General features: G+C 43.3%; 2 protein-coding genes across 5 annotated transcripts in view; one reads left to right on the top strand and one right to left on the bottom strand.

The window, feature by feature from the left end:
• ILDR1 (immunoglobulin like domain containing receptor 1) overlaps positions 1–2,264 on the bottom strand; it is a 27,355-nt gene extending 25,091 nt beyond the window's left edge. Inside the window, 1 exon segment of the mRNA XM_042456732.1 lies at positions 2,001–2,264. Coding sequence (XP_042312666.1) covers positions 2,001–2,058 — 58 coding nt within the window. The 5' untranslated portion in view covers positions 2,059–2,264.
• Positions 2,265–5,926: 3,662 nt separating this feature from the next.
• Positions 5,927–18,785, top strand: part of CFAP44 (cilia and flagella associated protein 44) — a 93,715-nt gene continuing 80,856 nt past the window's right edge. For all 4 annotated transcript variants that reach the window (XR_006102790.1, XR_006102791.1, XM_042456718.1 and 1 more), the window contains exons 1-6: positions 5,927–5,986; positions 8,730–8,801; positions 9,022–9,102; positions 10,052–10,229; positions 12,659–12,821; positions 18,445–18,547. Coding sequence is in view for 2 of the 4 variants with exons in the window: in XM_042456718.1 (XP_042312652.1) it covers positions 5,944–5,986; positions 8,730–8,801; positions 9,022–9,102; positions 10,052–10,229; positions 12,659–12,821; positions 18,445–18,547 (640 nt within the window). In the remaining 2 variants the exon portion in view is untranslated. The remainder of the gene's footprint in view (positions 5,987–8,729; positions 8,802–9,021; positions 9,103–10,051; positions 10,230–12,658; positions 12,822–18,444; positions 18,548–18,785) is intronic.

Genomic DNA, 18,785 nt, shown 5'->3' on the forward strand with positions numbered 1-18,785 from the left:
TATTATTATTATTATTATTATTATTATTATTATTATTATTATTATTATTATTCCCCCTCTTTTCCCAGAAGTGGGACCCAGAACGTTTATAAAAGAATTAATAAAGAAGGACTTAGTAAATTCATATGTAATATTTTTCTTCCAGATCCACACTCTCATCCCACACTTCTGTTAAGGTATGGCAAGCTTTTTGAAGCAATTCAAGTAACGTTGGCATTGGCAAACCCACAGGAGTCCAGAGACCAATTTTATTTTTCTTGGAAACCCTTTTCATTCCCTGCTACTATGAGGAGTCTAGCTACACTCAGAGAGAACATGGAAACCTGGAAGACAGCTAATATCACTGTTCCTGTTAATAAAAAATCACTGGCACTTATACTTTGCACTGGCTCCACTACAACACATGGCCAAAGTTCAGCTGAAGGTTTCATGTATGACAATGGCATCATTCATTGTTATTACACTGCCTGTATGAATACTACAAGAGAGCCAGTGTTGTGTAATGGTTTGATTTGGATCACAACTCAGGAGACTGGGGTTCGAATCCTGGCCATGCAAACTCACAGGGTGACCTAGGGAACATCACTCTTTCTCAGCTTCAGAGGATGGCAATGGCAAACCTCCCTCTGAAGAAACTTGCCAGGAAAACCCCATGATAGGTTCACTTTAGGTTGCCGTAAGCTGGAAACAACTTGAAGGCACACAGCAACATGTACACTACAAATTTGTTACTAACAAGCATATATGCTATGAAGCAGGGATGATAATAATGTAGTCTTCCAGATGTCGTTGGACACCAACTCCCAGCATTTCTCAATATAGGCTATGCTAGTTAGGGCTGTTGGGAATTGTAGTGGAAGCGCATCTGGAGCGCTGCATGATTCCCACCTCATTGTACAACTTCACCTGATTATCTGAGAGGGTAAAGCAGCAATGTCCAAACTCTGGCCCTCCAGGGGTTTTGGACTTCATCTCCCAGAAGCCTCAGTCACCTTGGCCAATGGTCTGGGATGCTGGGAGCTGAAGTCCAAAACACCTGGAGGGCCAGAGTTTGAACATCCCTGGGGTAAAGCAAAGGTAAGCCAGAAACCTATTTATATATAACAAAGCCATGTTTACTCAGAAATAAGACCCACCGAGTTCAGTGGGACTAACTTCTAGGTTACGGTACACAGATAAACAGTTGGCGCTCAGTGTCGGCACAGAACCCATATTTTTCACACAGTGAGAACTCAGTCCCTGTATGTATATCAGGGATTTATATCCTGGGGTCTAGAGGAGATCTGCAAACTAGGGTCCAAATCTCATTGAGGAAATAATCCAGTCTGGGACCGCTCTAACTGCCCTGGCGCAATGCAGGGGAATTCTGGGAAGCTAACTTGCTTTAATATTGCAATAATTAATTCCTGAAAAAGCCACAAAAAACTATAATTTAATTCTGTTTTCATGTACTATTTTGGTATGCTTCTCACTGTACTTATAAATAAATATATATATAATTAAAATATAAATGTAATTATTATTATTTAGATTTAAGGTACTATTTCTGTATGTCTTTAATTGTGTTGTTTTTAATGTTGTAAGCTGCCCTGGCTCCCAGTTCTGGGAGAAAGGCGCAATATAAATAAATACAATAACAATAACAACAACAACAACAACAACAACAAGCAACTTCCTGAAAAAGAACTATGCCTTGAGAATTGTAGTTCTGTGCCTGGGACTGGGACTCAGGGAGGCTTAGTTACACCACTAAAAGCAACACAATTAAAAACCTACAGAAATAGTCCAGGAAAACAGAATTAAATTAGTACAATAATTAAAACAGACTGCAAGCTAAAAGTTGCTGGAGGGAGGGAGGGAAGGAAGGAAGGAAGGAAGGGGGGTGGCCCCCTCCCAGAAGCCCAGCCACAAGAGAGGAGGAGGCGGGAGGGCAGCGTAACCCTCCCGGGGACCCCAGCCAGGCTGCTTCCTTTGCCCCCTCCTCCTCCTCCTCCACTCACCTGTCGGGAGGCAGGTGAGGGCGACCCAGAGGGCCAGGTAGAGCCAGGGCCAGGCCATGGCGCCTCCTCCCTTGGCCTGGAGCCTGGCTCTCCCCCGGCCCTGCTGCCCTTCCCCTCTCCTGCTCCGAATCCTGGGGAGATCTTGCTGCCCAGGAGGGGCTGCCTCAGTCTTTCCCCTTCCAGCCTTGGGATCTTCTTCCTCTCCGGGGAGAAGGGGCTAAGCGCTCTCTCTCTGAGGCACCTGTGGAGCGCAGCAGCAGCAGCAGCAGCAGCAGCAGCAGCAGCAGCAGCAGCAGCGGGGCCTTCCCAGGCAGCGGGGCCTCCAGGTGCAGCCTCTCTCTCTCTCTCTCTCGCTCACTGCATGCGGCTCTCCCAGGCACACAGGCAGCCCCAGGCTGCATCCACGCTGGAGAAATAACCCGGTTTGGCACCGCTTTAACTGCCCTGGCTCCATGCTGTGGAATTCTGGGATCTGCAGGTGGTTGGGGCCCCAGGCCAAAAGGCTCCATGTTTCCCAAAAGTACAGATCCCGCAGTTCCCTAGCATGGAGCCCTAAAGTTAAAGCGGTGTCAAACTGGATTATTTTGGCAGTGTGTTTTGGCACAGGAACACCCTAGAAGGTGTAGTGGTCTGCGTGTTGGGACAGTCCCAGCTCGGCCATGAAACCCACTGGCTGCCCTTAGGCCAGTCACACTTTCTCAGCCTCGGGGAAGGCAATGGCAAACCGTTTCTTGACAACTCTGGCCAAGAAAACTTAATGATAGGGTTGCCATAAGTCAGAAACGACTTGAAGGCACACAACAACAAATAGGGAACTCTATCATGGAGTTTTCTTGGCATGATTTGTTCAGAGGAGGTTTGCCATAGCCTTCTTCCCCTGAGGCTGAGAGAGTGTGACTTGCCCAAGGTCAACAAGGGGGTTTCCATTGCTGAGAGGGGAATGAATAATAATAATAAGCGTTATTTATGTTTTCCCGCCTCTCCCAATGGATCAAAGGGGATTACGGTCAGATTATACAGTACAATAACAATAATTCTAATAACAGTATTAAAATCACAGCATAAAAGCCATGCATTATCTAAAAACAGTTAATACAATATAAAATCTCAAATTAGCATCCCAAAGTATACTCCGATTTGAGAGACAGAGTTTTTCATCAAATCTATAAAAGATCAGGAGAGCATGCTTGCCGGAATAAATAAGTTTTCAGCACCTTCTTAAAGGCATCCAAGGTGGAAGTGAGTCGGAGCTCTTCCGGAAGGTTATTCCAAAGTGTAGGGGCCATTGCCGAATATGCTCTTTGGTGAGTAGTTGTTAATCTCACTTTAGGATGATCAAGTAAGTTCTTCCCACTTGTTCTGAGAGTGTGGAGCAGATTATGCCGGGAGAGGCGTTCCCTGAAGTAACTCAGGCCCAAGCCATGTAGGGCTTTAAAGGTAGTCACCAACACTTTGTATTGGGCCCAGAAGCTGATTGGCAGCCAGTGTGGGGATTTTAGTACAGGTGTTATGTGGTCTGACCTTGAGGTCCCAGTGACCACTCTGGCTGCTGCATTTTGGACTAGTTGAAGCTTCTGAACTTGGTACAAAGGTAGCCCCATGTAGAGCATGTTACAGAAGTCTAGACGAGAGGTTACCAGTGCATGTACTACAGTTTCAAGGTCCTTTCAGTCCAGACAGGGACGCAGTTGGCGTATCAGCCGAAGCTGGTACCAAGCACTCCTGGCCATCGCATCCACTTGAGATGATAACTGTAGAGATGAATCCAGGAGTACTCCCAAACTGTGAACTTTGTCCTTTAGGGGAAGTGTGACCCCATCCAGGACTGGATGGCAAATCTCCCTGCCTGGACCTGGGGTACCTATCACGAGTACCTCTGTTTTCTCTGGATTCAGACTGAGTTTGTTTGTTTTCCCTCATCCAATGAAACCTTGGTTTCCAGAGTTGTAGTCCATCATTCAAACCAGCTGGCTTGAAAGACCTTGTAAAACTACCGATCCCAGGATTCCATAGGACTGAGCTGCAGCACTCAAGATGGTGTCAAACTACATTATTTCCACAGTGTAGATGCACCCAGCTGTTCCGTCTCTATAATCCTTGAAGGCAGTTTGCAACAAACTTCATCACATTAGATTTTCAACTTGCTCCTGTGCAAGAAAACCAGTCTGGGGCTAAAAATTGCACAAATAAAGTGATATCAGAAATGCATTGTCACTGAAATCCCAAAAGTAAAAAGATGCTTTGTGACCACTTTAATGTCGGGTTTTGTGTGACGTCGTGTGAAATCATTTCAGGTAATAATGAAATTTTTCCAGGATATTCACGGGATAAAATCCCGATCTCCTTTGTGTGATAAACTCCTATGACTTTGGAGACCAGGGTTCGAATCCCTGCTCAGCCATGGCAACTCCCTGGATGATCATGAGCAAGTCACACTCTCTCAGCTCCCTCTGAACAAATCATGCACAGAAAACCCTGCAATACATTTGCCATAAGACGGAAATGATTGAAGGCAGACTACAACATGTAGGGGGCACCTGACAGCCCTACGTTTTTATGATCTCTTTGTATATGTTTGTCCAGACATCAGGTTTAGGGCCACCAAGCCCCTTCCACCAACATAATTGTTTTTCTTATTTGAAGCGCCCATAGGAGAGGGAAGGATGGATTGGTAGTAGAAGGTATAAACCCTTCCCTACATGTAGAAATGCTGATTCAGATTGCACTGCACATGTTTCTTGTGAGTAAAAGTCCAGGTTGTAAATTTTATGGAACTTACTCAAGGTATTGCATAGTTTAGCTGGCATTTATGCACCTGTCCAAACCCATAAAACAAAGCATGCAAGTTGCCAGCGGAGACGCTTTTTGACAACTGCACAACCGGTTGGGTTACTATTCTGTTTTTGTTTCCCTGTTAGGTCTCTCTAGTAAAGTAGGATTACCTAACTGGTTGAAGGAAGCTCAGTTGGTTGTGGTTGTTGTGCCTTCATAATGCGACCCTGTCGTGGGGCTTTTGTGACACCAACGCTTGTCTGTCATCTGGTCATCACCAGTATGTTTGACAGTGAAGTTTACAGATGTGAACATGTTCTGTATAAACACATCTATTCTTTCAAGTTTTACTTTTTTTAAGATTCTTCCAATCTCTTTGAACTAGACCATTCCCTTGGGTTATATCACCCATTTGCCAAACTAAGGCCTGTTACAGACTGCCAAAATAAAGCTGCTTCGGGTCTCTTTGGAGGTATTCTGTTTAAATGATGCATGCATCCTAAGAATCCAGAAGCTACACCAAAGCTGCACTCCAGCTGAATCACCTTTTGAGACAAAGGATGCATCTGTGCATTGCAGAAATAATCCACTTTGAGACCGCTTTAACTGCCTGGCTCAGTGCTAGGGAATTCTGGGAGCCGTAGCTTTGTGAGGCATTTAGCCTTACCTGTCAGAGAGCTCTGGTGCCACAACAAAGTGCAATTCCCAGAATTCCATGATACTGAGCCGTGGCAGTTAAAGTGGGCTCGAACTGGATTAATCCTGCAGTGTGGACGCAGCCGACATAAATAAATTTGAGTTAGATTTTTATCTCAGTGCCTTCTCCGGTCCAAAACACACTGCAGAAATAACAATCCATCTTGATACCTGGCTCAGTACTAGGGAATCCTGGGAACTGTAGTTTTGTGAGGCATTTTAGCCTTCTCTGACAGAGAGAGCTCTAGTGCCACAATAAACTACAGTTCCCAGGAGTCCTGAGGACTGAGCCAGGGCAGTGAAAGTAGCCTCAAAATGGCTTATTATTTCTGCAGTGTGCTTGACCTCTGTGAAAAACCCTTTCTATTATCCCTCTGCGCAGGCGCTTTAGGCATGCGCCATTTTGGGACTCAACTTCCCAGGAGCCTTTGCGCGCCGGCCATTTGGTTGCCTAGCAACTGGCATAAACCAGCAAATGGAGCCCAAAGGGGAGCAAGACGAGGGGAAAAGTGGAAAAGGTAATCACAATACATATACATTCCCTGCACTCTTTCCCTCAGTTTGGATTTTGGTCGGCTAAACTGAAGTTTAGAGGGCGCGCCTTTAAGGGCCCTTTTCTCAATAGTGGTAGCAAAGAACAGGAAGTTTATATCTCTTATTTACAGATGGAGATTTTATCAAATTAAAATAATTTTATTTATTTAAAGATTTATTTTAAAATTATTTATTTAAATTTTTATTTATTTAAAATGTAAGTAAATCAATTTATTTAAAATTAAAATAAAATAAAATAATCATTCTGAGGACTCTGCTGGAAAGTCCCAAAATAGGGCTGCCACTTGCCAGGCTGAAAGCTGCAGAGGGGGCTCCAGTGCCTTTAATGACTGTTGTTATTGTGCCCCTTTCACACTCCTGAGGAGGTTTGCTTTTGCCTTCCCTCTGAGGCTGAGAGAGTGTGACTTATTGCCCAAGGTCACCCAGTGGGTTTCCATGGCCGAGGCAGGACTCGAACCCAGAACTCCAGAGGTGCACTCCAACAACTCAAACCACAGAAAGGGTCCTCCTTTTCCAGGACCTGCCTTACATTTCAGCCTTATGTTCAGGAGGAATTCCGCAACGTCCTCCATTTTGAGCAGGGCTTAAAAGAAGCATGGGTTTACATTTATTTTATTTTTTACCTTACGTAACAGTACTCAACGTAACGCCATTCAAAATAATCATAACACTTAAACCATAAATTAAATTAAATTAAAAAATTAAATCATAAATCTTATACATATTTGCAATTTGACTTCCCTACTTCGTCCAGTTTGTACACTTGCCCCTCCACGCTTGTGGCTTCGGCTTTTGCAGATTTGGTTATTTGTGGATTTCATTATTGCGTCCTTTCTAGGAATATCTAGGTCCTCTGGCGCAGCTCTATGGTCAACTTTAAGCAAAGGTCGCACTGAAGGACCTGGTGATTCCTAGAGAGAAGACTGCACTAGGCATATGTAGCTCCTCCAGCGCTGTTCTGTGGCCAATGTCTGGCAGATATTGACCACAGAGTTGCACTGGAGCACCTAGAGATTCCTAGAGAGGGCTTTTCCCAGGTAAAAACCTAGTGTTTTTGTTATCTGTGGTTTTTCCACGTTCACGGGGGTCCCGTGCCCCTAACCCCAGCAAACGTGGAGGGAATAGCTGTGCTATAAGGATGTGGTGCGGTAATCTAGCAAGTCTGTGTGCCTGGTTTCATTAGACTGCAACCCCAGGAAAATGAAGCAACTCTCTTCTGTTTTACAGCCTTTCAAATATTTTCCCTCTGAGGTTGAAAAAATAAGTGGTCACTGTCTTAACTCTTATGAGGTTTAGGAGCCCTGTGACATGGGAAGCCAACTTGCTTATGTCAAAATGTCAGCAAATTTTGATTCATCTGAAACTCAGTGCTGTTTTTTGTTTCTTTTACTGTGTTGGAAACTCATTTTATAAGTTTGTGCTTGCAGTTCTATGGAACCTGGCAAAACTGTTTTAGTCCAGATTAATATACAATTACAAAGCATAATCACCGTAGCATTTCCTCTATAACAATTCTTGTGATATTTTCTATTTACATGAACTTTTTTTTGTAAAATGTGGATGAGAAAATAGTTTTTAAAGGATCAATTTTTAAAGAATCTGATATTTTTAAAGGATCTTAATGGATCTGTTTAAAATCCAGATTATGCAGTAGAATAAAACATGAATTAGGATAAATGCTTATATATTATTAATTTATAGATATGAATATATTTATATTATAGATACTATTCAAATATTTGAAATTAGGTTTTCTGATTACAGAATGAGGTGTTTTTTTCTATTGATTTTTTGTTTATGTGCATAAAAGTACATTTACACTATTTTTGTGTCTGAAAAGTTCCATGAAACATGTAATCTTTCAACTTTTTAAAGAGCTGGTTTTATAATTTCTTTATTGATATGATTAAATCCTATCCTGTACTGTACAATTTCAGATTGGTTTAGAAAGATTCTGGGTTAATTTCTAACAGCATGTATACAGTATTTCAGGCCATTATCACACAACTGAAATTGGAAGTATAATCCAGTGTCATCCTGAATGCAATCATGCATTTTCACATTATTGCACGAAAGGTTATCAGACGCATTGGCTGGCATTCCGAACGCACTCTGAACGCAATCACGCATCAATCCACACTTAAGTAAATTTGGTTAACTAGGGAATTCACAAATCCTATTCCCAGGCTGCTTCGCATTCAGTGCGATGCCGTTTGGTGTGATATGCATGTCTGCTGTGGCCCTGGTATTCCCCCAGCATCAATTCCTGTGATCCTGTGTTTTGTGTTGGCTTCTGGGGCTCCTAGGTCTCCCCCAGCAGCTGGGAGGAAAAGCAGCTGTTTTTGACAGGAAAGCGTGGCTCTCCATTCAAGCTCTCTCTCTCTCTCTGCCCAAAATTGTGTGCTTGGGGCTTGCCCTGCTCCTGGCCCCTTGTGCTCCTCAGGGACCTTTTTGCTTCCCTCCCTCCCTCCCTTCCTTCCTTTTTTCTTTTTTGAAATTGGGTGACATTCCTCCTGTGTGATATCATCCTATGACAAAATATGCAGGTTTTATATTGTATTTATATATATATATATACACACACACACACACACCCCTTTCTTAACTCCCTAAGCATAGCTGGAAAATTGAAAGTGAAATTTACATATTATATTGCTCACATAATTTTTGTTAAAAGATCTCTCTAGACTCTGTTTTTGTTTTCAGACCAGGATGAACAACGTGAAAGAAAGGGCAGCTCAGAGGGACAGAAAGAAGGAACAAAGAAGAGTATTGATGGTAAGTATTACCTATACATTCTTAATTACTGTTTTAAGTATTATGTATTATTTGTAACTGGATAACAGAGACACAATGATTTCTGCACTTCAGAGAAAAAAAATCTTGTTGAGGTTTTCACTGTTTTTCTCTGTTCATTATTCATGTATCAAAGGCTAAGTGTAGTTCTGTGTCTTTTTGCAAACTATGAAACTATTAGCATATAATTTTGCTTTTGCAGATAAGAAACTATATTCTGAGCTTGATGAAGAAGAAAAGCCAGGTGAAGATGAAGAGGGCGAATGGAGCTTTGGAAGTGAGGGTATGTCCTTCATCCTGTAGACTTGCTCTTACATTGCCCTTTGAATCTTTTGAACAGATATTTTCATTATCTAACTGAAAAGACAGCTTGGGATTCCTGGACAGAGTGGATTGCTTAAAGTGGACTTAAACCCCAGATCCCACTTGTTTAGAAACTGTGGCTCTCCTGCTTGTGGGTTCAAACTAGAGCAAATTGTCTTTGCATGTTTGATCACAGAACTTAATATGTGAAACTGCAGTATGTATAATTCATTTGTCTTTTTAACTGAAGTTATACTTGGATTTTAGAACTGCATTTTAGTAGGAGCAACAGAGGTATAGATTTATATCTTGCTCATAGGCATTGGGAGATTGCTGTGCCTCGTATAAAATAATGCTGAAATTCTGTGTACTTGTAAGAAACTCCATCAAAATAGACGTCTAAATAAACACACCAGTGGTTGCAGTGTTACACAGGTGCTCTAGCCATAGTTGCTATTGTTGATCTTACTTCATATCACCTCCTGGCATCATCTACACCTCTCTTTCTATTTTCATGATAAATTAAGCCTACTGTATTGTTATCCTGGTTGATACTGGATACAACACAGATATACCTCTGCAGTCTTCTCAGATGTGTCTTTTCTGCTTTGAAACCAGTGATATGTTCCAGGCCTCTGAGCCATGAACAATCTGAGTTGAAATGTTACCCAGCCATTTGATAGACCTAAGCTTACTCCTTCCAGCCCTGCCTAATGAAAACCTCAAATGTGTATTTTAGAGGCAGACATAAGTGGCCGTTTAAGGACATTTAGTTGTGATCCCAGAACTGAAATTCCAGATTCCCAGTATGAAGTTTCCATTCAGTTGGACAAACAATAATAGTAGATATGTATATTAGTCACAAATTCCTGCATCTTATCTGTTTGAATAATATATGGCATTCCTTGTGCTGATGTTTTGAAATGCAGAAGAAGAGGAGGAGGAACCATCACCAGAACCTGAACAGCCTCAAGAACCCGTGAAGAAGAAAAAAGTAGTGGTAGAGAAGAAAATCTCTGAAAGCTTCTACTATAACTATGAAGAGCTGTGCTCATTTCCATATGTGACTCCAGATTCTGGCATACCGATTGACATGCTCATTCTCATGTATCCTTTTTTTTCAGCAATGCTACATATATTTGGGGTTTTGTTTCCATTTATAGACACTTTAAGCATTACCCAAAAGCCATACCAGTGAATCTGTCTGTCTGTCTGTCTGTCTGTCTGTCTGTCTAGCTTACTTGCTAATTAGCTTACTTGCTGTTCACCGCTATGATCTTTGGAATAGCGGTATATAAATAAAACAAATTATTATGATCTATCTATCTATTATTTACAGTGGTACCTCGGGATACGAAATACCCAGGTTACGAAATTTTCGGGATACGAAAAAATCCCATAGGAAATCATTGTTCCGGGTTACGAATGTTTTTTCGGGATACGAAGAAAATTTTTGGTGCTTTTTTCGGCTTTTTCGCACGAAACGCGGCTTTTCCCCATTAGCGCCTATGGCAATTCGGCTTACGAAGGCTTTTCGGGTTACGAAAGCGGCCGCGGAACGAATTAATTTCGTAACCCGAGGCACCACTGTATTTTATTTATTTACGGTATTTATACCCCGCCCTTTGGCCCTAAAGGATCCCTTGCTAGGAAGGATCTAATTAGGGGAATTTAATTAGCTCAAATATTACAAGAGGCGTGTTCTAACAACGCACACAACGGGGTCGTGTACCTGTGTGTATACCAGCGGTCATCTAGTCCACCCCCAGAGAGAAAGAGACTCAAAATGCCAATGAATTGCAATAAAAATATAAAACATTTATTAAAGCCACACAACAAAGGGGATCACACACGCACACAAACACATTCAATGCTAAAGTAAGGGGGTGAGTTCGGGAGTAAAGGAGAAAGGATAGAGGCACCGTTGGTATATTTACCTTAGGAGTCTTCTACAAAGCAACGGGTGTGAGGGATGGTGAATGGTGAGATGTGGCCGCAGGAATGGGGAAAGCAAGCGGCGACCGCAGTGGCTAGGAGCTGAGTTCCAGTAGGCAAAGCTAACAAGAGGCCTGAGAGACAGTGAGCTTTTGGCTTAGCTCGAGCGATTTCAGCGGAGCCCAAGGCTCAAGGATCACAAGCTTGGAGCAGGCTGCTTGACAAACAAGATATCAGGTTTGGAACTCAAAGCTCAACAAGCCCACTGAAGGGCGAAAAGTGGGGTCCTTTTATACCCCTGAACATAACCTCAGGCGAACAAAGGCTTGATGACTTTTTGTCTAAGCTGAAACTTACACAATGGATACACAAAGAAGAGGTCTGGCACTTTTCAGGAGGGGACAAATATCTCAGTGGCTGAGCCGTTAAGTTGATCACTGGCTCTCAAAAGGAAGAAGCTCTGTTATTGTCTTCCTGCTTTGGGCAGCCTGCGAAACTAGTATGGCAACTCCCAAAACTGCTTGCTGAAAGGTTTAAATTCTACCTTTTTTTCCTTGACCATGCCTAGCAAGGAGTGGCTGGCTACGTAGTCAGCTCGCTTTTAGGGTAATGGCGGCTAGCGATGGGGTCAGTCAGGGATCATAGATTCAGATCGCATGGCACCCAAAATTTATATAAAACCATACTTAATAACACTCTGAAATAATACATTCATATTATGTTCAGTAAAGTAACAATGAGAAGGCAAGAAAATGGATTAGACATATTGGTCCAGATTTACAAAGTAGAGGAGGGCATTGAATCAGGGAATTTAGCTGTGTGTTAACTCCCTATTCAGCAATTGATTCATAGTGTCTATCTTACTAACCAATAAGATTCCACCCATAATATGTAATAGGGTTGTATTAGGAATGTAAAAACATGGGTCCACATTCCTTCTCAGCTCTGGAATTTATGGGTTAGCATTTGGCAAGGAGCTGCCCCCAGCAAAATTTGCTTCACAGTAGTGTTCTGCCACAGTTTATCCCACCCTCGGCCAATTTAGGCCCAGGAAAAGCCTTTTTAAAAAACAGTAAGTCAAATCATTTTAGCCTCTTCTGGGTCTAAAAATGTTTTGTGGGAGCCAAAAACATGGTGAAATTATCCCTACATCCTCTGGGGGCATGGAGTGGCATTTCCACCCACTCTTCATATTTTTTAATGGGGAGGGGAATGATGATTGGCTACAGCAGTTGTCCCCAAATTGTGCTTTTTAAGGGATTTTGGACTTCAGCTTCCAGAATTCCAGACTTGGCCAACATGGTTGAGGCTTCTGGGAGCTGAAGCCCAAAATATCTTAAAGGGCACAGTTTGGGGACCACTGGGCTACAGGATCCTCAAAAACTACCTAGATAATGGCTGCATGAGGTTCTCATTTGTATGAAAAGTGCTCCGTGCTTTGAGCCATTGAGGACAACTTTGAAAGAAATCTTGCAAGTAGAATTCACAGCACAGAGTATTGTACTTTCTCTATGCTTTATAATTTCATATATTTATTACTGTATGGATAAAATAAACCTTGGTGATAGCACCACTCATTTTCCTTAGTAATTGTTTCTCAGGCACTCTTTTGGTTATGACTGCATGAGACGGGCAAACATCCAGATGCTGGATAGTCAAACACTTCTGTACATTGCTGGCAATCACCTAGTACTTCTGGATTTGCAGTTTAAATATCAGAGATACATTCGAAGCACAAGTAGTGGTGGCATTGGTGTAATCACGGTACAGTACAATGTTTGTTTCATAAGAACTTTTACTTCTGAGAAATATTTGGGTCATTGTTTCATATCTTGAACAGCTCAGTGACCTATCATTTCAGAGATATTCTTTTTAGGACATTGCTACTTTCAAACATTGTTTCAGAGGGGAAAAGGTAGTTTGGATTAGGGAAAAGCAAAGCTTGGAACAGTTCCTTTTTGTTTTACATTTCAGCTCCCAGTCTTCCAGCCAGCGTGACCACTGACCATGACCTAAAATATTGTTAATGAAAATTACTTAGAATCATAGAATCACAGAATTAGAAGAAACCACAGGGCCATCCAGTACAACCCCCCTGCCATGCAGGAATATAAAATCAAAGCATCCTTGACATATGGCCATCCAGTCTTTGTTTAAAATCTCCAAAGAAGGAGACTCTATTACTGAGTCAGTGTATTCCACTGTTGAACAGCTCTTACTGTCAGGAAATTCTTCCTAATGTTCTGAACTTGAAATATGGTAAATCAGTGTGTATGCACATTTCATTTCAATGGGTCCCCTCCAGTTGAGAGTGCCAAGTGGATTTCAAAAGCAACCTGACAAGGTGAACAGTGACATTACTAACAATAGGATCCACAGTCTATTTCACAATTGTACAAACTGTGTGTGTTTTATAATGAACCAGAGGTGTTTCACCTAGCTCTTTTCTGTTTCTCAGTCCTTGGAGACAGAAAGACTGGCCATCCTCGGGAAAGGGACTCTGTCATGATGAGACTCACCCACCCAACTCCTTTTTTCTAATGGGAGCCCAATGGATCTTTTTGATCCTGCTGCTGCACCAAATAATGTGATGGCAACATCATGGCACTGCCAAAATCTCTCAAAACCTTTCACTCCTTTTTAATGTGTGCCACTGCTGCCACCAATTGTGTGGCAGTGGTGGCCACTATCCCGCCAATTCTTCATTGCAAGACTGGAACCCAGGACTCTCTTAGGTGTCTTCTGCATTATAACTCTCTTTAGATGCCGGCCCTCTGGTTTTCACATTTTCCCCTAGTATAGCACCAACTATTGTTTGATAGCCACACACCCACTATCTAATGTGCCCCGAACCTAAAAGACTTAGCGTTTTTAATGTACAGTACTTCTGAAATCACTTCAGATAGCTGCTTGTTGAAACAAAGTAACAAATTTATTTACAAGTCAGGCTGAATTAGTATCGCTTTTAGTGCATGGTGTTCACAAGGGATACGGCATATAAATACTTTATTAGTCACACAGTTTGACAGTTTCTTTAGCTTGTCTTTGTAATTGGTTCTTTATAGCTTTTTATATCTTCCCTTACAGACTAGGTTCTCCCAGAAACTTTATTAAAGTTTTATGTCTTATTACCCTCTGATTACCTGTGACTGCATTAGTCACCAAACACTATGTCTTGTGCAGAACACTACAACAATTTAATGAAGGACACTCTTCGTTCCTTTCTAACTGCCCTCGCAGCAGTCTAACCTAGCCTCAATAATAATAATTGAAGGACTCGGTGCGCAGTCTGGGGGTACTCCTTGACTCGTCGCTCCAGCTGACTTCGCAGGTGGATGCGGCGGTTAGGAGTGCTTGTTATCAGCTTCGGCTGATACGCCAGCTGCGCCCCTACCTGGATCGTCGGAACCTTGAAACTGTTGTACATGCTTTGGTAACCTCTCGTTTGGATTTCTGCAATGCGCTCTACATGGGGCAACCCTTGTACCAAACTCGGAAGCTACAGCTAGTGCAGAACATGGCAGCCAGATTGGTCACTGGTAGTTCCAGGACAGACCATATAACTCCTATTTTAAAAGATCTTCACTGGCTGCCTGTTCGCTTCCGAGCTCAATACAAGGTGTTGGTTTTGACCTATAAAGCCCTAAATGGCTTGGGCCCAGGGTACTTAGAGGACCGCCTCTCACCATACAATCCGCCCCGCACACTCAGATCATCTGGGACAAATCTGTTAGAGGTCCCTAAATTTCATCTGGCAAGGACCTCACAGAGGGCTTTTACTGTTGTTGCCCCTTTATTGTGGAATGAGCTTCCCATAGAGCTCCGCTCCTCTGCATCACTTGTTTCTTTCAAGAAACAATTAAAAACACACTTATTTCAGCTGGCTTTTTCACTTTAGCTTTTTCACTTTAGCTAATTGTGTTCTTTTGTTCTGCCCCATTGCTCTCTGTCTTTTGACTCCATAATTTGTAAATATTGTCGCTTATTTAGCCCCTGTTGAATGATGAATGTGTATGCTTCATTTTCTGTTCTGTTTTATGTTTTATTTCCTGTTAATATCCCCTAGTAATGTCTTTTAAATTTTTATATACTGATGTTTTAACTGTATTTTTTGTAAGCCGCTTTGATCACTTTCGTGGAAAGGCGGGATAGAAATAAAGATTATTATTATTATTATTATTATTATTAATAATAATAATAATAATAATAATAATTTTATTTATATACCGCCCTTCCTACGATCAGGGCGGTGCACAGCAAATCAAATACAATTTACAGAATACACATACACATATAATACAATAAAACTGTTAAAACCCGTATTAAAACCCACTCTAACCAGCTACCACTGCTGTCAGAGGGGGGGAAAGACTAGCTGGAACTTGTGTCTGGGAATGCTAGCTGAAACAGGAAGGTTTTTAATTGCTTCCTGAACTGGGTCAGGGAGGTGGCCGAGCGGAGCTCTATGGGCAGCGTGTTCCAGAGGGTCGGGGCAATGATAGTATATGACCTCCTTGCTGTGGAGGCTAGTCTAGCCCCTGGGACCCTCAGTAGTTGCTGCCCAGATGTTCTGAGGGTGCGGGGCGGAATGTATGAGGAGAGGCGGTCCTCTAGGTATCCTGGGCCCAAGCCATGTAGGGCTTTATAGGTTATAACCAACACCTTGTATTGCGCCCGGAAGCGAATGGGCAGCCAGTGCAGATCTTTAAGTACAGGTGTAATATGACTGGCCCTGGATGTACCAGTGACCAGTCTGGCTGCCATGTTCTGTACCATCTGTAGCTTCCGGGCATGGTATAAGGGTTGCCCCATGTAGAGCGCATTGCAGAAATCCAGTCGAGAGGTTACCAGAGCATGTACTACCGTTTCAAGGTCCCTCTGGCCCAGGTATGGGCGCAGCTGGCGGATAAGCCGAAGCTGATAACAGGTGCTCCTGACCGTCGCGTCCACCTGAGATGTAAGGTGAAGCGACGAATCAAGGAGCACCCCCAGATTGCGCACAGAGTCCTTCACAGGAAGCGTGATCCCGTTCAGGACAGGTGGAACCACCGCCATTCCCGGACCAGGGGAACCTATCACTAGTACCTCCATTTTCTCTGGATTCAGACTGAGTCGGTTTTCCCTCATCCAGCCCATTACCAACTCCAGACAGGCCACGAGAGGTGAGACGCCATCCTCAGTCACTGCATCAGTCAGAGACATAGAGAAGACTATTTGGATGTCATCAGCATACTGATAACCCCGCGCCCCATGTCTCCGGATGATCTCTCCCAGCGGTTTCATGTAAATGTTGAAAAGCATGGGAGACAGAATGGCTCCTTGAGGGACCCCAGTTGTGAGGGCCCTCTTATCGGAGCACACGTCTCCCAGGTGCACCATCTGGAACCTCCCAGAGAGGTAGGACCGGAACCACTGAAGCTCAGTGCCCCCGATTCCCACCTCTACCAGGCGCTCCAGAAGGATACCATGGTGTATGGTATCGAAAGCCGCTGAGATGTCCAAGAGCACCAACAGGGACACACTTCCCCTGTCGATGCCCAGATGGAGATCATCGACCAAGGCGACCATGGCCGTCTCAACCCCGTAACCCACCCGAAAGCCAGTTTGAAATGGGTCCAGATAATCCATTTCATCCAAGATCGATCGAAGCTGGATTGCAACCGCCTTCTCGATCACCTTCCCCAAGAATGGCAGCAGCGAGACTGGCCGATAATTACTATGTATCAGGGGGTCGAGGGAGGGCTTTTTTAACAGCGGTTTTATAGTGGCCAATTTCAAGCTGGATGGAAATTGCCCATCCCTCAGAGATGTATTAATAATCCGGTGTAACATCGAAGTTACCACCGGTCCCCCCTGAGCCGCTAGCCATGAGGGACAGGGATCGAGGGAGCAGGTTGTCTTCCGAACGCTTCCAAGGATCTTGTCCACATCATCGGTACTAACCGACTCAAACTGATCCAGTTTAATGGAGTCCACGGAGGCTCTGGATGCCTCTACTCTAGGTTCTGCCCTAATGCTGGCGTTAAGACCTTCGCTTATCCGAGAGGTTTTATCCGCGAAGAAGTTGTTAAATTGGTCACAGCAAGCCTTAGAAGGTTCAAGGTTCTGGTTCAGGGTGGGAGGGAGCTGAGTTAGCTCCCTGACCACCCTGAACAACTCTGCTGGATGCGACTCCGCGGATGCGACACGAGCACCATTGAACGAGTTCTTAGCTGCTCGTATCGCCTCTCCGTAGTCCTCCAAAAGGCAGTCTAGGAGAGCCTTGTCGGCTAAGCGTAGGTGTTTCCGCCAACGGTGCTCTAGCCGTTGCAGAACCCGCTTCCTCGCCCGGAGATCTTCCGTGTACCAGGGCTTATGTTTGGAAGCAGGCCTGAGAGGGCGCTTGGGAGCGATACTGTGTATAGCCCTAGAGAGACTGGTATTCCAAATACCAGTCAGGGCATCAACAGAATCGCTGTCATTTCCAACCATGTTCCCCTCTAAGTCTTCCTGGAACCTTTGGATTCCATCAGCCTTCGAGGGTGGACCATCTTAATAGGTCCACCACCCCCGGGGGGGATCTGGGTAGAGGCCTTGATTTTTGCCTCCACGAGGAAATGATCCGTCCATGACGGGGGGAAATTTTAGTTATTTCCGCCCACGGATTTTCTGCATCCGTACAAAAGACCAAATCCAGTGTATTACCCGCAAAATGCGTTGGACCCGAGATTAGCTGGGACAGGCCCATGGCCGCCATGGTATTCATGAATTCCCGAGCCGCACCGGATGGAACATAGTTGGCCGCGAAGGGGATGTTGAAGTCACCCAGGACAAGCAGTCTGGCTCTTCACTCCTCAGGACACACTAAATACCACCCTTTCAAACTTACTCCACCCTCTTATGTACTCACTCCTGGGAGCAGCCTACACCTTTTCATGGCTTCTCTTCCATTGGCTAGTATCAAGGTTCTAATCTGCTTGCTGTCTCCACAGAGACTATGGCACCCGGGAGCAATGTCATTTGGCACTGGAGTAGAGGCAGAACCCCAATATTGTGTTCTATTATTCAGAACTTGGGAAAGGTACTTTTCTGGACTATAGCTCCCAGAGACTCCCACATAGCATCACCAGTAGCCACATTGGCTAGGATAAAAATAATAATTAATTATTTAATAATAATAATAATAATAATAATAATAATAATAATAATAATAAGTCAAAGATGAAGAAAAAGAGGAGATTCTCAAAACTGTAATTCAAAAAAGTAACTTTTCCAAATTCTGATCTGAATTTATGTAATCAACATGGGTTCATTCTGGGTTGAAAGAGTGGATGGAAATCAATTAACAAGTATTTTATTGAAGAAATGTACAAGATATGATGATGTAAAAAGTCTTTGCTCCTACTAGGTACATCCTAGTAAAACATACTTTGCTGTTGGAGAGAAAGGATGGAAACCAAACATGATTATCTATGAGTATCCTTCTCTGAGGCCATACAGAATATTACGAGGTAGGTTAAAATATTTTGGCATTTACAAATACATACAAAAGAAATAATAATCTCAGAAGTGAAAACAATGCTATAGTTTAGATTTATTGTATGAACACATTAAGGCTTGATCTGAATAGCAGACTTCTTAAATGCATGCAATAACAGACTTTTTCACCCTGGAAGAAGCATATCTCTCAAGATATTCTGTCAGGGCTACACAAGGCTGCCTCTCCTCAGCAAGGATTCGCCTGCTACC

This window comes from Sceloporus undulatus, chromosome 3, assembly GCF_019175285.1.
Source record: "Sceloporus undulatus isolate JIND9_A2432 ecotype Alabama chromosome 3, SceUnd_v1.1, whole genome shotgun sequence".
Lineage (NCBI taxonomy): Eukaryota > Metazoa > Chordata > Lepidosauria > Squamata > Phrynosomatidae > Sceloporus > Sceloporus undulatus.